The sequence below is a fragment of the Diaporthe batatas genome (genome assembly GCF_019321695.1).
Source record: "Diaporthe batatas strain CRI 302-4 chromosome Unknown Contig00011, whole genome shotgun sequence".
Lineage (NCBI taxonomy): Eukaryota > Fungi > Ascomycota > Sordariomycetes > Diaporthales > Diaporthaceae > Diaporthe > Diaporthe batatas.
The window spans coordinates 2857638-2881850 of NW_025408558.1; the positions used below are offsets into that span (position 1 = coordinate 2857638).

Here is a 24213-nt window from a genome sequence, read left to right on the forward strand (position 1 = left end):
CAGCGCCATGAAGCGCTCCGATGCAACGCTCAACAACGAAGTCTGAGCTTTGCTAGGGAGGCGCACTTTACAAGTCGAGGTAAACCTGTCACGCCGCCGGAAAATCGACCACCTGGGCAATGGGGTGGCTTAACAATTATCGTGTGAGGCTATCCCGGTGTGAGACCTAATGCATGAGCCCATCGACCCATGCCTCTTTGGGGGCTGTAGGACAACACTTGACTCCGTTGTGAAACCGCAGATACGCGATTTCCTGCCGTGTCCAAGATGGCGCTGAATATCTATGGGGGCGGCAGGAGAGCCGAGACTGACCTGGGTTAGTCAAAACATACGTAGCCGGGTGGGAGCGAAACGTGTTGATCATAATACGACGTAGAGACAAAAGAGGGAAGCGCAGGGGTCGTAATATGCACTTCTCACACCGACAGGGAGTTCTTACACCTTTGAAAATGTGAGACCAAGCGGTGGAAAGCCCACCAATTAAGGCTAATTACTCATCCGTAGAAGGTACAACTTAGACATCATCAACTGCGAGAAGTATACAGATTGATGAGATAATGGTTCTATCCTTTGCATCTGCCCTCCAGAGAATGCCCGTACTAGCTCTTACATGTATCGGCCTCGGGAGACAGACTACAAATTTCGTCTGACTTCAGATCGGTCACTCATATGGCTGCAGACCCCGGCTGCTGATGTGATGGATGAATGGCCCCCGACTGATTATTTCCTGGAACAATTGCTCCTATCATTCATATGCTTACACAGTATCAACCAGCGACCCATGGACATTTTACAAAGGGCACCACCACGGGTACCTATGTATCTATGCGGTCATAGCTGAGATATCCTAGGAACCTGATCTTGAACATCCAACGAAAGTCGAAACTCCCCCGCGAGCCGTGCTGTTGGAAAGCAGACCGCAGTGCACGCCTCTCTAGATCAAAGTACCGAGCAGAGCCACAGCGCCGACAAGTGACGAGACAACGGTGAGACTGGCGTCGAAGATGGGTGCCGCCGCATTGGTGCTCTCGACAGTTGAGGATGGTGAAGCAGAGCTACCTGAAGCCGAGCCCGACGGGGTCGCGACAGAGCTTGATCCAGAGCTCGTGCTGCTAGAAGGCACACCTGAAGCGCTAGGAAGAACCGTCTGACTCGTAGAGGAATCTGCATCAGCAGATGAGGTGTCGTTCGGATTGGCGAGGGAGCCGGTGTAGTTTGCTTCTCCATACGCGCCTACGGTGTAGTATCCAAGGCCTCCGCCAGTGTAGTATTCAATGCCTCCGCCGCCTAACAAGTAAAATCATCCTGTATCAGCTCATGATCATTGAAGTTGCCCATGTAGTAGGCCAGCGTCGAGTCGGGATCAGAGCAACTCACAGGCATTGAGCATATAACCGGGGCACGGCTCGTCGCACTTGGACGCATCCACTTTCTTGTCGTCAGACGGCATGCTGTCAAGGCACAGGCAGTTTGACTTCCGGACCGCGAAGATGGTGCGATTCACCGCCCTGCAGTCTTCATTACACGCGAGGGGGGTGTTGAAATCCAGCGTGTGCTCATCGCCCTGGCCGGCGTCGAGGGCGTAGCAGTCGAACTCGGAATCGACCCTAGCGCTGAGGGTGTGGCCGGCTGCCGCGAGTTGGCTGAGAGCTAGCAGAAAGCTGACGTGAGTCTTCATTGTAGAGATAGGGTAAGAATGCCCGTGGCTGGCTGGCTGCGAGTGAGTGATTGGCTTCTGTGGGTGCAAAGACGCGTGAGCTGGAGACAGCAGGATAGTGTAGGCCCGTAAGCTGAACCAAGGTGCTGGGAATTCCCGTCCAGCAAGTTACGTCGATACATAATATACCGTGCTACGAACCCCTGATCCTTTCTCCAGTAGGAGATATTTTGATCGCATTTCGCCGCCAAGGATCCGTGAAGGATCCGGCCACTGCCAGGGATACGAGACTGTAGCCGCGTAGCTGCCTTGGAGCCCGTGTTCCTGCTGCTTGGCTCAAGTGCTAGCTCGGGCTTCTTCGAGTTGACTGCGTTGGCACGGCCTTTGCCGGCTCCACTCCCTTGAAACGGTCAAGGACAGCACTTCGGATACATGCTTAATAGCCAGCTCTTCTCTTGGACCTGTAACCAGATAAACAAGACAGCAGTGGATGCACTCAGAGACGGAACCACGACGTAAGGTCTCCAAGTCGCTCAACTGCAGCCTGCTAAAGTACCTACTTGGTACTCTTGGCCTTCATTTTCCTCCTTCTTCCCACGTTACAGCGCTAGCCCTGGTATGGATCCATTTTTCGGCTGTGCTTCCGAGAGCCAAAGGAAAAGTGGGCGGGCCGCAGGCAGCAACATATGAGATCACTTGTCACCTCACTTGTCGCCATTTAAGAATTGGCATTGTGTTCACGCTCCTTTTCCACCTCTTGATGCCCATGCATCCTCAGGAGATCCATCCTCCTTCGTGACTTCTCTTACGTTACAGATGAGAACGGGCGTAGCAGGGTCTGAGACCCATTCAACTGTTGAGAGGATGAAGGGAATTGGTATATTCTACCTTTCGCCAGGGCCCGAGTCGTACAAAAGGACTTTGCCTTGTAAAATCAAACTTGGTGCATCAAGATGTGGGTCCATGTGCGAGATGTCTCGGGTGTTGTTTGTCTCCCGACTCTCCTTTCCCGCCAGGTTGAGTGATCTGTAGCTCTGAAACTATGGAAAGTCATGGAAGCAATGAGTGTCTCGTCCGCTGGATTCCATTGCTCAATCTGTATTAGCCGGAATCGTGCAATATGAAGGCATCAAGACCGGTAGGATAGTTAGAACACCTGGAATGAAGGGTCATAGAGTCTGGTTTCACTCTAGTGACCGTCACTGACCTCGGGACAGTGCTCAATGTTGGACCAATTATGGATGCAATACTGTACCCCGTTCTTGTACACTCACAATTGAAGGGTCACACCAGAGTGTTGTTTGCCAAGCACAAATTATGAGAGTACAAGCCTGCTCATAGTATTCCCCAGGTGACATTACGGACGCAATGTTCAGACAATACTGCAGTTACTAGCACCCGATCGGTCATCATGAGCCCTACTTGCGCAGCAGCTACAGACGAGCGAGCTGGACTATAAAATCTGGGCACTCGTTCCTCCATACAATGAATGCTCGAGAGTGGACTGCAGTTTCCCAAGATACTACTGTCTAATCCTCTTCACGATAATTCCATTACCATGTCCACGACAGCTCTCCTCTCCATCGTTGTTGTTGCACTGCTTGCGAGGGTGGCCATTTCCGACACACCCAGCGATGTGATTTTCAAGTTGTGTGGCCCATTCTCGATTACCACGACTTCAGGCACACTCTATTCTCCGCCGAATGGGACACAGGTGCCTGGGGATTGCAGCACCAAGTTGGAGGAGGGCAGTTATTATATCTCTGAAGGAGGAAGCCTCATGACCAAGAATGGGTTCCTGTGCGAATTCAGACGTTAGTAGTACATCCCGGTGATGAAAAGTGGCCGAGCATTTTAACACTCCAGGCTGATACACGACACAACACACAGCATACCTGAGTTGTCTGCCCAACGTCACCCACTCTGCAGGAGATGGGAGATTCACCATTGGCGAAGGTGGAACCATACAATACGCCAACGAGACAAACTTCTACGGTTGCAACCTTGAAAGGAATGGATGTCCCTTCGAAAACCTACGAATTTTCCCCGGGTGTCATGTTCCAGTGGCAGTTGATGGGTCTGAGAATGGGACGACACCCTGCAACGTGCTTGGTATGCAGGCCTCCCGGTGCTTTGACCCGGAGGAGGCCCAGGACACCAGCCCAGCTTTGCGAGCGGAGCCTCCGTCCGTACCTAGCATGTCCATGCCTAGCTGCTGAGATGGTTGAATGTCGAAGTCGGAATACAGGAGGTGCCGATCAGAAGAGATGCATATTGACTGTGCTAGATTGGTCAACTGGTGGCCATCATGATGTAGTCGGCTGCGTGGGTGGTGGAGTTGAGCTTCAAAGGATGGCTGCCCAGGGAGCATGGTAATACACAGTGGTTGTCCTAGGTTGCTCCCCCGTATGGAGAGTGACCTGTCAAAACCAAAAATGGGCATGGATACTTGGAGTTTCTCGATTCCAAAACAAGCTTTGGGCTACACTGGCATGAGCAGTTGAGGTGGTGCTCACAAACCTAAACACTGCAAATGCTCTCAGCAAACCTCAAGTGCTTGGGCCAGCCTGCGACAAGACTCGGTTAAGCATTGAAGGTGTGTGGGCTCGATGCCGTTCAAATTGAGATCAGATACGTAACATAAGGCATCCAATCCCGCTCAATCTTGGCATAGAAGCAGAGTCATGAAGTATTATCGCTTATGTATAGGTTACAGCCGGCTATGGGAAAGGGAGGGGTGCAAGGTATAAACACAGGTACATGGCTCCGTCCTTAGGTACTGTAGTATAAAATGCAGGTGCGGTGTGGGGCTTTGGAGGTACACAGGCACATCGATAAGAAGATAACACCAATCGATTAGGGGCCCTGGCCGCTGCCCTGGGTGCATCACTGGTCTGCTGGTCTGGCCCCCTGACACCGCCAAAAATTTCCGCGGCAGAATAACCCCAACTCACCAGCTTGTACCCTCCCGCCTTTAGTTCACCAGCAACTTTCATCGCCCCAAGCCAACCAACACCACAGCAACTCCCCTCGGACAGCCCACCATAGCCCACATCATGGCCGGCACAACACACAAGAAACGATCGCGAGACGATGTGTCACGATCGAAAGCGGCACCCCCTCTCAAGAAACAAAAGAAGAAGCAGCAGCAACAGGTCCCCAGCCGCCGCGACGACTCCGACGATGCGGAGGAATTCCAGGCGGTCAACCTGCTGGACTCGGACGACGATGATATCCACAACGCCCAGGTAGACGACGGCGGGGACTCGGGGTCAGACGCCGACTCGGTCGGCTCCATGTCGAGCTCGGAGGACGAGAGGCCTAAAGCGGCGGCGAGGACAAAACCCGCGCGGCCGCAGCCGATAGCAAGGGACGTGCCCGCGAACAAGCTCGCCAGGGACGCACCGGGTGGGAAATCAAAATCAAAATCGGGCTGGGACGAGGACCAGGGAGACCAGAGTGGCGAGGAGGGCGAGGGCGAGAACGACGAGTACTCGGACCTAGACGACGAGGTCAGCTCCGACGATGACGACGACGACGACGACGAGGCCGGCTCGGGCGACGGCGGCGCACACGGGGAGGACCCCGCACGCCTCAAGCAGCGCACATCATCGTCCAAATCGAAGCGCAACGACCCCGAGGCCTTCGCGACGTCCATCTCCAAGATCCTGGGGACCAAGATCTCGGGCAAGAACCGGGCGGACCCGGTGCTGGCGCGCAGCGCGGACGCGCGCGAGCGGGTGCGGCAGGTGCAGGACGAGGAGCTGGAGCGCAAGGCGCGGCGGCGGCTGCGGGAGCAGAAGCAGCGGGCGATGGAGAAGGGCCGCGTGCGGGACGTGCTGGTGGCGACCAACGCGACCTTCTCCAACGTCAACCCCGTCACGGGCGAGGTGGTGGCGGTGGGCGAGGCGGGCGGGGAGACGACGGCCGACATACTGGCCACGGAGAGACGGCTGCGCAAGACGGCGCAGAAGGGCGTGGTGCAGCTGTTTAATGCGTTCCGCACGGCGCAGGTCAAGGCTGCCGAGGCGGAGCGGGCGGCGCGAAAGCAGGGGGTCATCGGCATGGACAACAAGAAGGACAAGGTCACCGAGATGAGCAAGAAGGGGTTCCTGGACCTGATTGCGTCCGGGGGCGGCGGGCTCAAGAAGGGGCCCATGGAGGAGGCTTGATGTGCCTGTCGTGTCGTGTCGTGGGGGTTGGGATTGGGAATGAATCGGGTCTGAAGCCAAGCCAGCCGTCTCGACCAACAAATCAGGCTGTTGATGATTGCACGCAGACCAACCAATTCATATCAAGTGTCTCGAGAGTAGGGTTCTCCAATTCGAGGCATGGTGGGCGCCATTTGCCCACGCAGCATTGCCGCTCCCCTGCCGGCGCACAGAGCACATCGGCGTCGTGGCAATACGTGTGTGTACATAGATACATATACAATGTTGGCCCCCATCCCGGAATGGGGGCTCATTAGATGATTACGGCCAACCTGCGCCTGGCCATTCAATGTCCTACGACAGATGCCCAGGCGTGTCTGGGACTCATCCCAACCCTCTCGACGGGATCTCTCGCAGTGACCAGTCCGTCTTGTTTCTTCATGGCATATCTTCCCATCTCCCTGCCTACTTGAAATCGCTAGCCTGTAGGTTCCTGGTCATGGAGGGCAGTTTGACCACCAGGCCGTCCAGCTCTGGGGCCATGACGACCTGACAGCCCAGGCGGCTGGTCTCGGTCAGGCCGAAGGCAAGATCCAGCATGTCGTTCTCGTCATCGTCGGGCTCTGGCATCTTGTCGTAGAGGTCCTCGTTCTGGACTATGACATGGCATGTGGAGCAAGCGCAGGACCCGCCGCATGCGCCTGGAGAAGGAGCGGAAGTGTCAGCAAAAAGACCAGGCAAGGCAAGGCAAGGTCGGGAAAACATCTTGACAAGAATAAGAATGCGCACCTTCCATCTCGAGGTCATGGGCCTGGGCTATGTCGAGCAGGTTGTCGCCCTTCGACACGGCCAGCTTGTGCTCTAGGCCGTCCTTGTCGATGAAGGTGACCCAGAGCTCCTCGCCGGGCTTGGGGGGGTCGACGTGGCCGTGCCGCGTGGAAGGGGTGGCGGAGAAGGATCGCGAAGCTGGTATCGAAGGGGCGGGCCGCCGGATGGCCCGGCGGGAGGTCGACGGGGCGGCGAGGGTTCTGGGGGCAGCTGCTGTTGCGGGGGCGGTTCTCGTGGTCCCGAACTGGCGGGCCAGCTGTGGGGAGGGCGTTGTTGGCGTCGAGGAGGGCCGCAGGCGCATCAGAGCCCGCGCATATGTTCGTAAAGTTGCCATAGCTGAGGTTGAGGGGGGGCTGCTGCTGCTGTAGAGAGCGAGAGATGGAGGTTCACAGATTGGAGGGGCGAAGGAGGAAGATAGAAACGGAGAGGCGGCAGAGGAAGGTGGCGTCTATAGATATGGGCGGCGAGGTCGAGGTGGTGGTTCGGTTCTGCCTCGCCAACGCGACCAGCCAATGCGCCGAGGGTTGAAGATGTGAAGGCTGCTTGCTGCTCTGGATGTTAATGCAGGTTGGCTGCAGCTCGACTCGCTTGGAGGGTGCGTGTGTGTGAGGGTGAGTGAGTCGAATATTGCGCAGATGTGTTGGGCCGGGTTCCAGTCCTGACGTGCATCTAGTCTGCCAGTCTCTGTCTCTCAGATCAATCCCCTCCAGTCCCGCCCGTCCTGTGCAACGCCAATGCAAGAGCTCGGGATCGTCAGCAAAATTCGAGACAGGGATCTGATGTAGTCGTTATCGATAACGATAACAGAGTCTTGTTATGTAATCACCGTGTTTATGTACTCCGTACATGGGAAGGTGAGAGCGAGTCGCTCATCAATAAGACGGGCAGATAATAGGAAGGAACGGTGAACAGCAAGCATCTAGTTGCTAGTCTAGCACAGCATGATGAGAGTTTATGCACCTCCATGCATGACGCGACCCCCCAAGCCATAGCTCCCAAGGTTCCAAGTTTTGTTTATTACCAACCCGGGTCTCTTATCCATCATCAGCACCCAAACGAGCTCACATCCTTCCAAAAGTGGGCGGCACACCCCCCAATCTGAAAGCTCTTCGCTTGTTTCCCCGCCGAGAGCCCCATCGCATCGCGTCGCATCACCCAACACCACCAAAACCCACCATCAAACATCAACACCACCGCCGCCACTTCCACACTTGACCTCGACGACGCCTGCAGGCCCATTGACGACCACCGATTCAACCACGATTCCATGCGACCATGATCCACAGCGTCCAGCCGAAATAAAACCCCCCATTTCTTTTCTCTGACACCACACACGTGCGCACCCGACCTCGTCCTCGACCTCGTCCATCCGGCTGCAAATCGCCCGAATCGCCCTCCAGAAAATGTCCGGCAACGGCAACGGCTCCAGCAGCCGGCCAGGAGTCAACCCCCTCCGACCTTACTACATCCCTCCTACCATTGGCGATCAGGCCCCCCAGACATCAAACATCCCCGGCCCAACCGCCTTCTCCCGCAACGGCCCCTCGCCGCCCACATCGTCGCCCTCGACCTCGCTCTCGTCACATGCCAGCCCTCCCGGCCAGTACGCGTCAAAGGCACGCGACATCTTCTCCGACCTCGACTACAAGGACTACATCTCAGACCCCTCGCCCTCCGTCGTCCGCTCCGTCAAGGATCTCGTCGACGAGCTCATCTGGAAGTACTCCTCCGTCTTCCTGGCCCAGCCCTTCGAGGCCGCAAAGCTGCTGCTGCAGGTCCGCGCCCAGGATGACCTCGGCGGCCTCGCACACTCTTCGCCTCTGGCACCACCCGCCCAGGTCTCCACCAAGGCCGCCTTCAAGAGCCCATGGAACGAAGACGTAAGCCCGCCTCGCCTTATTGTCTTGCCCCGAACTACGCATTTATCACCCGTTCAGACCACTGACACCACTACATAGCTCCCTGATTCCGACTCCGAAGGCGACGAGCCTGCCTACTTCACATCCACTGCCCCGAATACGCCTTCTCCAGCGCGCACGAGGAGGAGGAGATCCACCACACCACCGCCAGACTCCCCCCAGCCGACCAAAAAGCCAGACCTACCACCTCACATCCTCAACATCAGCCGGTCTGATTCCATAAGCGAGGTCTTGTCGCAACTATGGCAGAGAGAAGGCGCCTGGGGCACCTGGAAGGGGACCAACGCCACATTCGTGTACACCGTCCTGCAGTCGCTGCTCGAGAACTGGTCCCGCAGTCTGCTGAGTGCTCTTTTCGACGTGCCAGACCTGGGCTTAAAGACCGATCTGGACAGGCTCGTCGACATTGCATCACCTTACCCGTGGGCATCCCTTGGTGTGGCCGCCGCCGCCGCCGTTATTACAAGCCTTGTCCTCTCTCCGCTTGATCTTGTTCGCACGAGGTCAGTCCCCTTATACCTGCTATCCGACCTTGTGCGCCGTGCTCACTGACCCCGTTCAGGCTGATAATCACGTCCACAACACGTGGTCCACGACGAACAATCGCCCTATTGCGCTCCCTCCCCTCCTACCTGTGTCCCTCGGGCCTCGTCATGCCCACTGTGCTGCACTCCCTGGTGCATCCCGTCCTCGCCCTCTCCACGCCCCTGGTCTTGCGCACAAAGTTCCTCATCGACAGCGAGTTGTCACCCGCCACCTTCTCGCTCGCCAAGTTTTGCTCCTCCGCCGCCGCCCTCATCATCAAATTGCCCCTGGAGACTGTCCTGCGGCGCGGTCAGGTCGCCGTCCTCAGCCAGCCCAGCTACAATCAAGCAGCCAACGGAGACTCCGGCCCGGCCGCATCGAAACCCGCAAGACATACGGGCGGGGCTAGGACTACTGCGGCTGCCACCACGACATCTCTCGAAACTATCGTGTACCCCGGCAGATACAACGGTGTAGTCGGCACCATGTACACCATCGTGAACGAGGAAGGATCCCGCGCCGTCCACGCAACACCATCGCCAGCAACCGCCAAGGGGAAGGCTGCCTCTAAGAAGGGCAAGAAATCGGTCACCGAGGCCGTCTATCGTCGTGGCCAAGGGCTGGACGGCCTGTGGCGGGGGTGGAAGGTCAACACCTGGGGTCTGGTCGGGCTCTGGATGGCCTCGGTCGCCGGCGGCGGCGGCGACGGGGAGTTTTGATCAGGGGGGATGATGATGTCGCCAGCGGTGGTTGTGGTTCTTCTCTGAAAGACATGTCCAATACGACTGCCCGCCTTGGGGCTTCTCCCTGTCCCGAAAGGGCGTTGGGATTTGGAAGAGGCAGATAGACAGACAGACCCTCACCACAACGGAAAACGGCGCGATCTTCTTCTATTCATCAAGGCAGCGGGAGTTTCGGGTGAACTTGAACTGGGCTGGGCGGGGCGGGTGCACTCTACTCATGACCATCGAATGATATCCTCTTCAGCTTGATATATATTGCCATGAACTCGTGCAAATTAGTCGGTGTTGTAGTCTCATACAGGAAATGATGATCCAGCAGCGTAGACGCACTGCTTTCAAAAGATCTAAGCGCTCCTCCCTATTGGAGCCAGGCTGATTGTTACCCGACGATGAACTTGGAGTCCTGTCGCGTCCCGTGGGGTCGTTCCGAAGCGTGGGTGTGTAAGTATGTCTAGAGGCACGGGGGCAGCGTAGATGTCCTATCGTAGGGTATTCTATGTGAGGTTAAATCTCACAGTGTGGTGTTCCGATGGTGGCTAGAAGGGTATTGTTCTATGAGAAGTCGTCCTATAGAAGACGGTGTCCTAGAGAACTCTCTGAGTGAGCTTGATTTTCCGCTATTTTCTGGTATCAAAACGTCGGCGAGGAGCCTCCTTCCTTGGCTTGATGTATGGCACGATGAAGGGTGCTCTCGGCTTCTGCTAAATAGTTGCTGAAGTTGTCTCGTTCCCACTTAGATCATGGATGTATGTTGAGTAAGTGCCTTCGTTCTTAATCCGTATGCCTCCCGGAGGCGTACGGTCCCCTTCACATGGTGGTAAACGCTCAAAGATCCAGCGTTGAACCAAAAAGAACGCATTCCATGGATGCTAACAAGGGTGTAGGGAGGCTCTGCCTGGGCATGTGGATTGGTTGGTAAAAGGACTCTCTGGCTGACTACAACCTAGGTGGACAGTACCTCAATCTGACCCTACGTAATTGTAGCTGTGTGCGGTGCGTTTTCCAGGATCCTGGGTGTGGCCGTCCTGGTCATATGCAGTCAGTTGTGACTGGAGCAGGATTTCTTGGCCAAGTTATGTTACTTTTGGAGGGGTGACATCTGGGCCGCATGGGCTTCGTCGGGGGCTTCGTCGGAATCCGGGGCTTGAGCTGTCACTTGCCTGCCCCCGGTGGGTACTGGCTGACTGGGTGCGCATGTGGAAATGTCTTACTGCGGTCTACCTTGACTATTACCTAGTCGCATACATCAGTTGCAAGTCAATGCTACGCTGTGGCATACCTATGCCCCGGGTCTTGGCGGAGCACGATGTGCCGCGGGAGAAGGGCGCCGAGATTGCCTATTGCGGATGCCCCATAAGGCTGACGATGCCTGTTTCTTTTCGAGAGCATGCAGACAAATGATCTGATCACAGGTCATCGGGGGCACACCGCTCGCACCAGTGCCTGCTCCAGCCTTGGATGTTGGAGGATGGAGCGACTCGGTGGTGGGTGAACAGCTGGATGGGGTCGTTTATTGGTGGACTGCGGCATATCCTGGAGCGTATGTATGCACCCCATGGGCGCATCCGGCTTGTGAATATGGATGGCTTCCGAGGAAGGTTGTGTTTGGGCCTCAGGTAAGCTGGAATAGGGGTGACGGTGGGGGCTCCAAGTCGAGAAGAAAAGTATCGCGGAGGTCAACGTTGATGGCCCCCTTCCAGGATGGGGAATTATGTCCGACGATACTTTGGACAGCGTCCGTAGCTCAGCTTCTATTGACGGAATGCTGTTTCTCGGATACGGACTGCATCTTGTTGGACACTTGGGACGTGACAGGCGTACTTCATTCTGCCAACGGGGTCCATGAGTACATATACGAGAGCACGAACACCTCGTATCTCATGAACCACACATATGTATTACACGTTGGAGACAGATATCCGACGAATTATTAGAAGATAGCCATGTCCTCCAAGCACATCATCAGCCTCATTGCGGGAGCTGCCACCGTCGTGGCTCACGGACATGTCAGCAATGTAGTCATCAACGGCGTTTACTGGCAGGGATACGACGCGGGCAGCTTTCCCTACATCCCCAATCCTCCCATCGTGGCGGCATGGGCATCCTCCAACCTCGACAATGGCTTCATCGCCCCGGACGCGTTCCAGACGCCAGACATCATCTGCCACAAGAACTCCACCAACGCCGCCGCCCACATACCCGTCAAGGCGGGGGACTCCATCTCGATCCAGTGGACGCCCAACTGGCCCGACAGCCACCACGGGCCCGTCATCGACTACCTCGCCAGCTGCGGCGCCTCGTGCGCGACGGTGGACAAGACGACGCTCAAGTTCTTCAAGGTCGACGGCGTGGGCTTCATCAGCGGGTCCGGCATCGGCACCTGGGCCGCCGACGTCCTCATCCAGCACAACTCGACCTGGCTCGTGAGGATCCCCGCCGACCTCGCCAGCGGCAACTACGTCCTGCGCCACGAGATCATCGCCCTCCACTCGGCGGGGAACCCCAACGGCGCCCAGAGCTACCCGCAGTGCCTCAACCTCGCCGTCACGGGCACGGGCTCCGCGCAGCCCAGCGGCGTCCTGGGCACCGCGCTGTACAAGGCCACCGACCCGGGCATCCTGTATGACCTCTACGGCCCCACCACGCAGAACTATCTCGTCCCTGGGCCGACGCAGTACGCGGGGGCGCCAAGCTCGGTCGCACAGTCCAGCTCTGTTGCGACGGCCACGAGTACGGCCATCCTGGGGTAGTTAAGGGACCGGTTTTGGCACGGTGCCGGGTTGAAGCATGGTCACTGTGCCCGGAGTTGTGGCCTTGATCGATGTTGAGGAGGGGGTGCATTAGTGTCAGGGACGGGACTCAGGGGAATGCCCATCTGTGATTCCTTGGTCCAGATACGCCGACTGTGGTCGTAGGTATTACGAATGCCGTCGGGCTAACTTCAAGGTCGGTGAAGACGCCTGCTGTGCCTAGGTATTTCATTGTTGGGGTCCCGACGTGGGATGAGAGACGCGACTTCCCATAGTGATTTTGTGAATAGCCACATGTACTCGCGAGAATTACACGTGTACACGTGCTGGATGATAGTCACAGTTTCTCAATTGCGATTTGAGAAGTACCAGCTGCATTGATCACAATTTTGTCTGTTGCTGCAGTCCATGCCTAACACAATTCAGGCTACAATTAGTCCCGAGCTAATATCTTCAACGTGCCAGTGGTGACCATGTTCTGAAGTAGGGGCGGAGACATGTGTCATGAAATGTAACGAGCCAATAAATTCGAAATAGTTAACTACAATCTTGTTCCAACCGTCTTTGCGTGTCCGTCGATTGGTGTGCAAGTTGTACTGGCCTCGTAAGTAGCCTAGCCCTCACCGAGTCACCGACGAGCCCACCCGTGGACCGTTTCACGTGAGAGATTATCGTGTTCAGGGATACGGCGTACTCGAAGCTTGGCCTGATCGCCGATTCGGACACGATTCGGGAGGCGAATACAGGAAAACGAGGCGAGACAACGACTTCCCCGGGACAGCCGGCACATGCGCCGCACACATGGCACCGGGTTAGCCGAGGGCAAGACGGCCGGCTAGCTGAGCGTACAGCAGGATTATTGTGGGTGTCGTGGGAAGTATCCAGTTAATCGGATCAGTTGCAGTCGATATCTGGACGGAATGTGGCCGTGTCGATAATCTCCGGGCTGCACTTTTTTCTTGTTTTGTGGCGACTGTCTGGGGTGCCGCCGTCTGGAGTATTGCGTTTGGATGCACGCTTATCAATTGGGGGCGCTGTATCGTATACAGTAGTGGAAAGAAGCTTTCCAGCCAAGGATGGAGCGTTGGTGGATCCACGCGGCCTTGCTGTGCTGTGTGGGCCGACTTCGTGATGGACCATCTGTACTAGACTCGGATGGGTTCCACGAGAGAGGTACTCAGATACTGTGGAAGTCGGATTTACAGAAGCAGAGAAGGCTGGCCCGTCATCTCAACCATGAAGGATTCTGCATATGCACTATGCCATTGCGGAAGAGATGTGCGCCTGGTAGAGCTCGTTGAAGCAATGATATCCTCGCCATGACGAAGTATTGTTACATTGTCTGGTGGAGATCCCAGCCCGGGGAATACAAACACTTGAAAGGATCGTCGCCGAGGATGGTCTGCCGAACTCGGAACCGCTGGCCGATATGCTTACGGAGTACTCCCCTGACTCCGTACATGGATCATTGGACAAATCGCTGTGATTTGTTTGCCCGAATCCCGGGGAGGTATGTGAGGATCTGCAGGTCCTTTTGAGCCTCAAAAAGCTGGCCTACAAAGGCCTGGTTGGCTACAAGCCCCTCGTGGGCCGAATCGTGAGGGATATCGAGTCTTTTTTCCTCGCCTGGCTCGTCTTCATGGACGCGTCCCAGCAAGTGGCCCCAGAATAATATACCCCGCGAGGCTCCGCGGAACCTGGCCAAGACCCACAATATGACGGCATGCTGGGGACGGCTTGCCCCACTCTCGTGTGGTCCTCGCTCACTCGCGAAGATCAGAGGCGATCGCACACGGATGCCCCGGCTTTGTCTGCCTGCTGCTAGTCAAAGTTCCATCCCACAGTCCCAGCAGCCATGAGTGACATTGTGAGTTCAATGTTGTTTCAATGGCCCAGGTTCGTGCCACTATTTTGTACGGAGTACCCTGACTACTTGCACCGACTCCATACAGTAGCGCCACAGTAAGCAAAGGAATTGCACGCCCACCGGCACAGACTCGACTAGCGAATCACAAGCCATCCGACACGCGAGAGAACAAAATGCCGCACGCCGGATGTCTAACAAGCCCATATCATTTGCTAATTACCTCACATATTCCCTGGTTTTCCATCATGTGGGCCCTCTCTGCGCGACTTGCACGCCCGGCCGGGCGAGAGCAGATGGTGACAGCGTGATACGATTGATGGACGTGCAGCTGGGCGAGGCCGAAAAAGCGAGAGCACGGATCAGACGGGCTCCAGCGCTGGGTTGGTGAGGGAAAAGTCCCTCAGGTAATAATGTAAAATGTCTCACGACGAATTCATTCAAGAGAGCTCGTGGTGCCCCGTCCGCTCGCCTTTTAGATCCAGATGTTTTTTTGTTTTCCAACGGTTCCCTTTTGCGGTCCCTAGTTCTCCTACAATCCGCGCACACTACTTCCGGTAGCAGGTGGTCGTGTATCCAGTGGTAGGCGTTCTCAGGTGACCGTTCTTGGTGCCCTTTCCTACTCCATTGAATTCTCCCACAGGAACGGTCGAGATGGCGTTCGGACGCCATAAAGAAGAGGGCAACCACGCCGCGCATGCCGACGACGTGGAGGCTTCGGCCTCGGTTCGCACCCGGGGGGGTCTCAGCCACGATGTCGACGACAGCGAGCTGCCCGAGTATGAGGCCCTGGACCGGTTCATCACCAGATACGATGCAAGCGGCGAGGAGAAGGGTCACGGGGAAGAGGAGGACCGCAAGAACAAGAAGCCCCCATCGCTTCTCAAGCTGATGTTCAGCAGCGACCTCGAGGTCGAGCAGAACCAGAACCTCGTCCCTCCCGACGCGTGGCTCGAGACAGATATGCGACAGGGTATCTCCGATCACGATGTCGAGGAACGCCGCAAACGTTTCGGCTGGAACGAGCTCACCGCCGAGAAGGAAAACCAGCTGAGGAAGTTCATGGGCTTCTTCCAGGGTCCAATTCTCTACGGTGAGTGGGCTTGCGATTGATATACCACAAAGGATAATAGCAGTTTAATCTGACGTGCACTTATCAGTAATGGAAATTGCCGCGCTGCTCGCTGTCGGTCTGAAGGACTGGATTGACTTTGGTGTCATTGTTGGTATTTTGATCCTCAACGCCGGCGTCGGATGGTATCAGGAGAAGCAGGCTGCCGATGTCGTCGCCAGCTTGAAGGGGGATATTGCCATGAGGGCTACTGTCGTCCGCAATGGCAAGGAAGAGGAAATTCTTGCGCGAGAGCTCGTTCCCGGAGACATTGTCATCCTCCAGGAGGGCCGAAGCATCCCCGCCGACTGTCAATTGATCTGCGACTACAGCCGCCCGGAGGACTACCACGAGTTCCAGAAGCTCAAGAACGAGGACAAGTTCAGCGGCGACACCGACTCTGGCGAGGAGACAAGCAATGAAAAAGGCGCCGACAAGGAGGCCGATCACGACGACGACGACGCAAGGTCTATTCACTACGGCTTGCCTCTGGTTGCCTGTGATCAGTCCGCCATCACTGGCGAGTCGCTAGCTGTGGACCGATACATGGGAGACGTCGTATTCTACACGACTGGTTGCAAGCGAGGCAAGGCATATGCCATTGTCAAGACTTCTGCGCGCTACTCGTTTGTGGGAAGGACTGCCTCTCTTGTTCAAGGCACCCAGGACCGTGGTCACTTCAAGGAGGTTATGGACAGTATCGGAACATCTTTGCTCGTTCTCGTCATGTTCTGGATCTTGGCTGCATGGATCGGTGGCTTCTTCCGTCACATCCCCATTGCTTCCCCCGGCGTGCAGACTCTCCTGCACTACTCACTCATCCTATTCATCATTGGTGTGCCCGTCGGTCTCCCTGTCGTCACCACCACCACCCTCGCCGTTGGTGCTGCATACCTGGCCAAGCAGAAGGCAATTGTCCAGAAGCTCACTGCCATCGAGTCCCTTGCTGTAAGTCTCATGACTCGTCCAACGCGTGTAGTATTGTGGTCTTGGCAGCTTTGTACTAACACGATTTATCCCTCAGGGCGTCGATGTTCTCTGCTCCGACAAGACTGGCACACTGACCGCCAACAAGCTTAGCATTCGCGAGCCATACGTGGCCGAGGGTCAAGATGTCAACTGGATGATGGCCGTTGCCGCACTGGCCAGCTCTCACAACATCCAATCTCTGGACCCCATCGACAAGATTACTATCCTGACCCTCAAGCGTTACCCCAAGGCACGCGAGATTCTGCGCCAAGGATGGATCACCGACAAGTTCACACCCTTCGACCCTGTTTCCAAGCGTATCACTTGCGAATGCCGACTTGGAAAGGACCGCTACATCTGTGCCAAGGGTGCTCCCCGAGCCGTTGTGGACCTCGCCAACTGCTCGGCCGAGACCAAAAGCTTGTACAACCTGAAGGCCAAGGAGTTTGCTAGCCGTGGATTCCGTTCTCTTGGTGTCGCGGTCAAGAAGAACGATGAGGATTGGCAACTGCTTGGCATGATCTCCATGTTTGACCCGCCCCGTGAGGACACTGGCCAGACAATCATTGAGGCGCAGGCTCTCGGTAAGTACCAAGCACAATCCTTTGCCGCCCGAAGAGGCAAGACTATGGTGCTAATTCTCTCGTCTAGGTGTTCCCGTCAAGATGCTTACTGGTGACGCTATTGCTATTGCCAAGGAGACTTGTAAGATGTTGAGTCTCGGCACCAAGGTCTACAACGCAGAGAAGCTTTTCAACAGCGGCCTGTCTGGCAGCTTGCAACATGACCTCATCGATCGCGCGGATGGTTTTGCTGAGGTGTTCCCCGAACACAAATACCAAGTTGTCGAGATGCTTCAGCAGAGGGGATCCCTCACTGCCATGACTGGTGACGGTAAGCATTGCCCCTTTTACGGCCTCGCAAAGACTCTTGCATTTCTCTTGCACTCAGCTTCTTGAAAAGCGTTGGTGCTAACGACTTTACCACAGGTGTCAACGACGCCCCTTCGCTCAAAAAGGCCGACTGTGGCATCGCCGTCGAGGGCTCCTCCGAAGCAGCGCAAGCCGCGGCAGATATTGTCTTCCTCTCTCCCGGTCTCAGCACGATCGTTCTCTCCATCAAGACGGCTCGACAGATCTTCCAGCGGATGAAGGCTTACGTGGAGTACCGTATTGCTCTTTGCATCCACCTTGAGATCTACCTCACCCTCTCCATGATCATCCTTAACGAGACTATTCGACCGGATCTCGTCGTCTTTATTGCGCTGTTCGCTGATTTGGCTACTGTTGCTGTTGCTTATGACAATGCCCATGTTGAGCCTCGGCCCGTCGAGTGGCAGCTACCCAAGATTTGGGTTGTCAGTCTCATCTTGGGCTCGCTGCTGGCCGTTGCCACTTGGATCATTCGTGCCACGATGTTCCTTGAGAACGGCGGTATCATCCAGAACTTTGGTTCGGTCCAAGAAGTGCTGTTCCTTGAGGTTTCTCTTACTGAGAACTGGCTCATCTTCGTCACTCGCGGTGGCAAGACGTGGCCTTCGTGGCAGCTTGTCGGTGCTATCTTCGTCGTGGACGTCCTCGCAACCATCTTTGCCTTGTTTGGATGGCTGTCCGGCTCGGGCGGGGGTGTCATGCGGACTTCTCCCGAGACCATCTTCGAGAACTCCGCTAATGGCTGGACGGACATCGTTACTGTGGTCATGGTCTGGGCGTACTCGATCGGTGTGACCATCTTCATCGCCATTGTCTACTACCTGCTCAACAAGAACCCGTGGCTGAACGACCTGGGCCGCAAGAACCGGCGCCACAAGGACACCGTGCTTGAGAACGCCCTCTTGCAGCTGAACAAGGTTGCCATCGAGCACGACAAGAGCCCCGAGACGGGCTCGGACCGGTACTACCTTGTGGAGAAGGCCGCTGCGGAGGACGACGATTAGACGTAATAAGTGTGCATCCCGCCATTCTCGGTGGCGCGGCTGGTTTTTATTGAAAACTTAATCTGTTATGTAGCAGAGGCAAATCCCATTTAAAGTTAATTAGCACAAACATCAGTTAACAAACCATCTACATACAACGCCTCATTTGTGAGCAATGCAATTTATCACCCAGGCAGATACCCCAGCCAGGTCTGCTTCAAACTAAGAGCATAGAGTATATAAATTGAGACGATTCACCGCATTCGGTGCCGAAACTGCAGTTGCTTTCAGGTGCATAATATTCACAGAATTTCTCTTGACGCAGGGGCAATACAGGCAACGTCCTTAGCATTGTGAACATCCAGAATAATAACCATGTTCATGAGACCTTGATCACGTTGACAAAGAAGGAAAACATCTCAACAACACTTCCTAGGGGTTTAACAGCGGGCCACCGTTCAATGTTGAGTATTATTAGCCGCAAGGGAAGATACAACAAGTAAATCAAAGTGATCACCGAGGGCTCCATAAATTGTAATACATGTCAATCTTAAAAAGTAGCCTACCTTACCTAGGGGTAAGACCTTCGGTTACCCACTACACCTGCTAGCCAGCATAAGGGGATAAAACCCCTATATTTAAAAACCTTATATATTTAAAATAAATAAAATATTATATTTAACTTAATATAACTAATTTAAATAGAAATAATATTAAGTAATATAAGTATTTTATAAGTTTTATTATTAAAATAATTTATATAAAATATAAAAATAAAGTAAAAAAATATAAAATTTATTTATATTATTTATATTATTTATATTATTTATATTATTTATATTATTTATATTATTTATATTATTTATATTATTTATATTATTTATATTATTTATATTATTTATATTATTTATATTATTTATATTATTTATATTATTTATATTATTTATATTATTTATATTATTTATATTATTTATATTATTTATATTATTTATATTATTTATATTATTTATATTATTTATATTATTTATATTATTTATATTATTTATATTATTTATATTATTTATATTATTTATATTATTTATATTATTTATATTATTATTTATATTACTTTTAAAAGATTTAATTTAAAAAATAAAGTTTTAATATAAATAAAATTTAATATATAATTTTAATTTTTAAGTTATTTTAATATTATATTGAAAATAAAAATATTTTAATAAATAAATATTAAAAATATTAAATTAAAAAATTAAATATCTTATTTTTAATATTTTTAAAATTTCTAAAACTACACTTTTTATTTTATATTATTTTTATTTAAAGGCGTAATATTATATTAAGTATAACATTTTATTTCTCTTAAATATATAAGGGTTTGAACTGTGTGGGGTTTTGGTGCTCACTGTGCTAGTAGTAGGTTCCTCGGAGCGACAGCAAACCCACGGGTATCCCTAAACAATTTTGTTCCACGTAGGTAGTTTTTCTAAAGGCTAGTTATCCTTTCTAACGTCCACCACAAGAATGGTCGCGGTGACATAGCTACTAAAGGCATCTTCCACGACGGTCTAAGCAACTATTTGTGATACCCTAATCAGTGAATCCTCGCTTCCAGCATGCTTCCACAAACGTGAGCTTGGTACAAAATCACGCAGTGAATCAGAAATGGTCCAAAACTTCTTACCCCCCTCCCCCACCACTGATAACAATCTCAGTTTACTCTCTTTCCACGACAGGCAATGATCTAATGATATGCGAATTTTCAAGGAGACTGGAAATCGCCTATTGCTTGCCGTGCATTTCAAAATGGATATTAAGTGGGGTTTTCAAGGGAGCGGGGTCAGCAATTCTCAACAGGCATGCAAGGCATCTTCCCATCATCGAGACCCCGTTAAGGGGCGGAATCCCTTTCTATTCGATTCAAACTTGCAGTGACAGGTCTGAGACGCTGTACCTACTCCGGTTCCAAAAAGCTAGACCAATCTCATTTCATCAACATGTGCCCCCTGATATGCCTAAGCGGGTCCACCCGTTGCGACTCATCCTCGGCCATCCACACCAAAAGATTGTAAGACAGTGAAACGTTGAACGAGACAGGTCGTACCTACAAAACTATGTTGGTGATGGTTGAGAGTCATTGAACTGCTAACGCAGCTGGCATTGGTTGATTGCGGATCTTTACCTTAGACATCGATATCTAAATCGACTAACGTAGCCAGCCCACATTCCGACCGCCCCCTAATTTCAACCACCCTACATCAAGCTAGCATCCACTTGCGTAGCTTTAACCTCCACCTACCTAGTATTTTCTTTCAACCTACTTAATACTTATTTTTATATATAGAACTTATACAAATTTATACACTTAATTAAAGCTTTTTAAATTTTTAATATTTTAAATATAAATTTCTTTTTATTTTTTAAAAGTTATTTTTAATATAATTACTTTACGTATAAATTAATTAATTAAATATTAATTAAATATTTAACTTTTAATTAAGTATTTCAATATAAATTAATTATTAAAAATAAAAAGCTTAAAAAGTTAAAAAGTTAGAAAAAATATTAAAGAATTAAAGTAAATAGAATTTTATTTTTAATTTTTAATTTTTAACTTTAAATATTAAATTAATATTAAAATACTTAGTAAATATTTAAAAATAAATATCTTTAAAAGATATTAAAAGGGGTATTAAAAGCGATATTAAAAGGTTTAAAAGATTTTATATTTAAAATATTATAAATTTAAAGAAATAAAATACTTTTAATATTAACTTAAAGAATATTTATAAATAAAAGTTTAATAAATAAATATTAACTTATATATATATATATATATATATATATATAATAATTTATTTTATTTTCTTTATATTTTATTATAAATTTATAAAAGAATTTTTAATAAATAAATTTTAATTAAATATTATTAAAATTATTATAAAAATATATAATAAAATTAATAATACTTTTATAATAATTTAAAATAAGAAACTTTTATAATAAACTTTATAATTAAATATAATATATATATTATATATATTATTAATCCTTTTATTTTATTATTAAAATAATAATAATAATAATATAAGGTATATTAATAAAATTAATTATAATTATTATATTCTAAAAGTATTTTAATTTAAGTAAATTAATTAAATTAAATTTAATAAAACTTTTTATTAAAAGTTAAATCTTATAATAACTATATATTAATAAAATAATATACTTCTAACTTTTATTATTTATTTATTTTATTAATTTTTAAAATATATAATAAGATAAACTTATATATTTTAAATTTTAAAATAAAAGTTAATATATAAAATCTTTTAATTAAAGTATTTAAAATATAATAATTTATAAGTTTATTTTAAAAATAAATTAATTATAATAATATATATTAATAAATAATAGTTTTAATTTATAATGTAAATTAAAATTATATTCTTATAATTAAAATATTTATAATATATTATTTTATAAATTAATTTTAATTTTAAGTTAATAAAAATAATAAATTTAAATTTTTATAATTTAAAAGCTTTATTTAATAAATATAACTATAATTTAAAATTATAATATTATAAAAGTTAATTATAAAATAATTTAACTATTTTAAATATAAAGTTAAAAACTTATAATTATAAAATTTTAATTAAACTTTAATTAACTATTTTATTATATTATAACTTAAATTAACTTTATTTAAACTTTTATTAAATCTATTTAATATTCTTTTAAGTAAATTTAATTTAAATTAAAACTTTTAAGCTTAAATTTAAAATTTTTATAAATTTTAATTTACTTTAAATTAAACTTATAATCTTTTAACTTTTAAAAATATATTAACTATTTTAAATAATAATAATCTTTCTTTAAAATAAAAATCTATTTTATATTATTATAAATCTTATTATTAATAATTATTTTCTTTTATTAATAAACTATTAAAACTATAAATTTAAATAATAAAATATAATTACTTTATTTAATTATATTTTAATTTAATTAAGTAACTACTTTTAAGTAGTTTTATTTATAAAGTTAATAGTCTTTTAAATTTATTAAATAAATATTTATTTAAATAAAGTTAAAACTTATATATATCTTTTAAAGAAATAATAATTTTATTTTTACTTATTTTAATTAAATTATTTAAATTATATAATAAATTTAATACTTTTATATAATAATATATATTAATATTAAATTAAATATCTTATAATTTATAATAGTTTTAACTTTTAATAAGTTAATAATATTAATAAAAATTTATATAACTTAATATATTAATATAAAAGGTATTTTTAATAATAAATTTAATTAAATTAATTTTAAAATATATTATATTTTATTTTAAAGCTTTAATATTTAATTCTTATTTAATAATAGAATTAAAAATATATAAATAGTTTATATAATAATATAATATAATAATTTCTTTTGAAATTATAAAACATTTAATAAATATTTATATTTTAATAAATATATAAAAATAATAATATTTTAATAATTAAATAAAATTATAATAAAACTTTAAATATTATATATTTATTTTATAAATACTTTTAAAGATTAAAATATATTAATTTAATAATATTTATATATAATATTTAATAATTAAAAGTAAATATAAATTATTATATTAACTTTTAAAAAAAATTATTTTAATTTAAATATATTTTATTTAAATTTTAAAATAATTTAATAAGTTTAAATTAAATTTTATAAATATTAAAAATAAGAATAAAAGTAATGAATGAAAGATTTTATTATTAAGAATAAAGAAATTATAATCGTAGTATAAATAGCGTTAAATAAATAGGTAAATAAATAATAAGGGTGGTTGGAATGTGGGTTAAGTATGTTAGGCTCAAGCTATAATCGCATGTTCTACAATCCAGGTAGGTGAAGATGAATGAATGCATGGATCTGGAGGGATATAATACTATTTCCGCCCAAATGATCGCCCATTCTCTTCTCTTCGTTAGCTCTGTGTCCATCAAGCAAATGAGTCGAGTATCGGCCTTTTCAGGTGAAATGGTTCTGCAACGCCTCCTATCAGCTCTGGGTTTTACCCGAGGCACATACACGCGGGTCATGCCCGTCGAATCTCTCCCGACTTGGAGCCTCTACACCAATGACGATGAAATCGAAGATGGATTGGAGTTGAGGGAGAAACAAGCGTCAACTGGCAGAAGTCAACCTGCTCAAACGCGGTACATTACCTGGCGGAAGTGCTTCATTCTCTTGTCACGAGTCCTCCTACCATCATTTATGACCGACAGGCTTTGTGACAGACCAAGAGCAAAGAAAACAACACATCTTCGACCAACGGCTTATTTTGATGGTGTCCGGGGAGTCGCCGCGCTCATCGTGTACATATTTCACTACTCCTACTTGTGGTTTCCCGCCCTACGCCATGGCTATGGATCGACCGAGACAAACAACTTCTTTTGGCAGTTGCCCATAATCAGGGTCATCCACTCTGGAAGAGCAAGCGTGTCTTTATTCTTCTTGATCTCCGGATTTGTGTTGTCGGCCAAGACGATCTCTGTCATAAAGGCGAGCCGCTCTGGGCTTGACAGTAAAAAAGTTCTAGATTCGATCTCGGGGTCTATCTTCCGCCGACCATTCCGCCTCTATCCTTCAATCATAGTACAGACAGCTATTATAGCGGTGCTGGCTCGCTGGCCAGGCTTGCACCAGCCGATCCTCGACAACAACCCGTCCACCATCCCGCCGACGCTGGATAGTGCGTCTGAACAGTTTTGGCACTGG

The 24213-nt window shown here is 48.4% G+C and overlaps 6 protein-coding genes across 6 annotated transcripts; 4 read left to right on the top strand and 2 right to left on the bottom strand.

The window, feature by feature from the left end:
- Window positions 1-440: 440 nt before the first annotated feature.
- Window positions 441-1842, bottom strand: KVR01_009244 (uncharacterized protein). The gene is made up of 2 exons (XM_044794418.1): window positions 1378-1842; window positions 441-1287 (listed from the first exon to the last, which is right to left on the bottom strand). Exons 1-2 carry the CDS (start codon window positions 1676-1678, stop codon window positions 935-937), a joined length of 654 nt encoding a protein of 217 aa, XP_044641746.1. The 5' UTR covers window positions 1679-1842; the 3' UTR covers window positions 441-934.
- A 2871-nt stretch (window positions 1843-4713) lies between these two features.
- On the top strand, window positions 4714-5829 carry KVR01_008924 (uncharacterized protein; the record flags this gene model as incomplete). Its single annotated transcript, XM_044785929.1, has 1 exon — window positions 4714-5829. The coding sequence occupies one exon, from the start codon at window positions 4714-4716 to the stop codon at window positions 5827-5829; it is 1116 nt and encodes a 371-aa protein (XP_044641426.1).
- A 444-nt stretch (window positions 5830-6273) lies between these two features.
- On the bottom strand, window positions 6274-6970 carry KVR01_009397 (adrenodoxin; the record flags this gene model as incomplete). Its single annotated transcript, XM_044787251.1, has 2 exons — window positions 6274-6509; window positions 6598-6970. 2 exons carry the CDS (start codon window positions 6968-6970, stop codon window positions 6274-6276), a joined length of 609 nt encoding a protein of 202 aa, XP_044641899.1.
- A 575-nt stretch (window positions 6971-7545) lies between these two features.
- KVR01_008981 (uncharacterized protein) lies at window positions 7546-10014 on the top strand. The gene is made up of 3 exons (XM_044781780.1): window positions 7546-8516; window positions 8595-9058; window positions 9118-10014. Exons 1-3 carry the CDS (start codon window positions 8040-8042, stop codon window positions 9797-9799), a joined length of 1623 nt encoding a protein of 540 aa, XP_044641483.1. The 5' UTR covers window positions 7546-8039; the 3' UTR covers window positions 9800-10014.
- A 1752-nt stretch (window positions 10015-11766) lies between these two features.
- On the top strand, window positions 11767-12724 carry KVR01_009172 (uncharacterized protein; the record flags this gene model as incomplete). Its single annotated transcript, XM_044794124.1, has 2 exons — window positions 11767-11841; window positions 12229-12724. The coding sequence occupies 2 exons, from the start codon at window positions 11767-11769 to the stop codon at window positions 12571-12573; spliced, it is 420 nt and encodes a 139-aa protein (XP_044641674.1). The 3' UTR covers window positions 12574-12724.
- A 2226-nt stretch (window positions 12725-14950) lies between these two features.
- KVR01_009257 (uncharacterized protein) lies at window positions 14951-18562 on the top strand. The gene is made up of 5 exons (XM_044782954.1): window positions 14951-15530; window positions 15598-16496; window positions 16573-17101; window positions 17169-17411; window positions 17507-18562. Exons 1-5 carry the CDS (start codon window positions 15092-15094, stop codon window positions 18451-18453), a joined length of 3057 nt encoding a protein of 1018 aa, XP_044641759.1. The 5' UTR covers window positions 14951-15091; the 3' UTR covers window positions 18454-18562.
- The last annotated feature ends 5651 nt before the right edge of the window (window positions 18563-24213 follow it).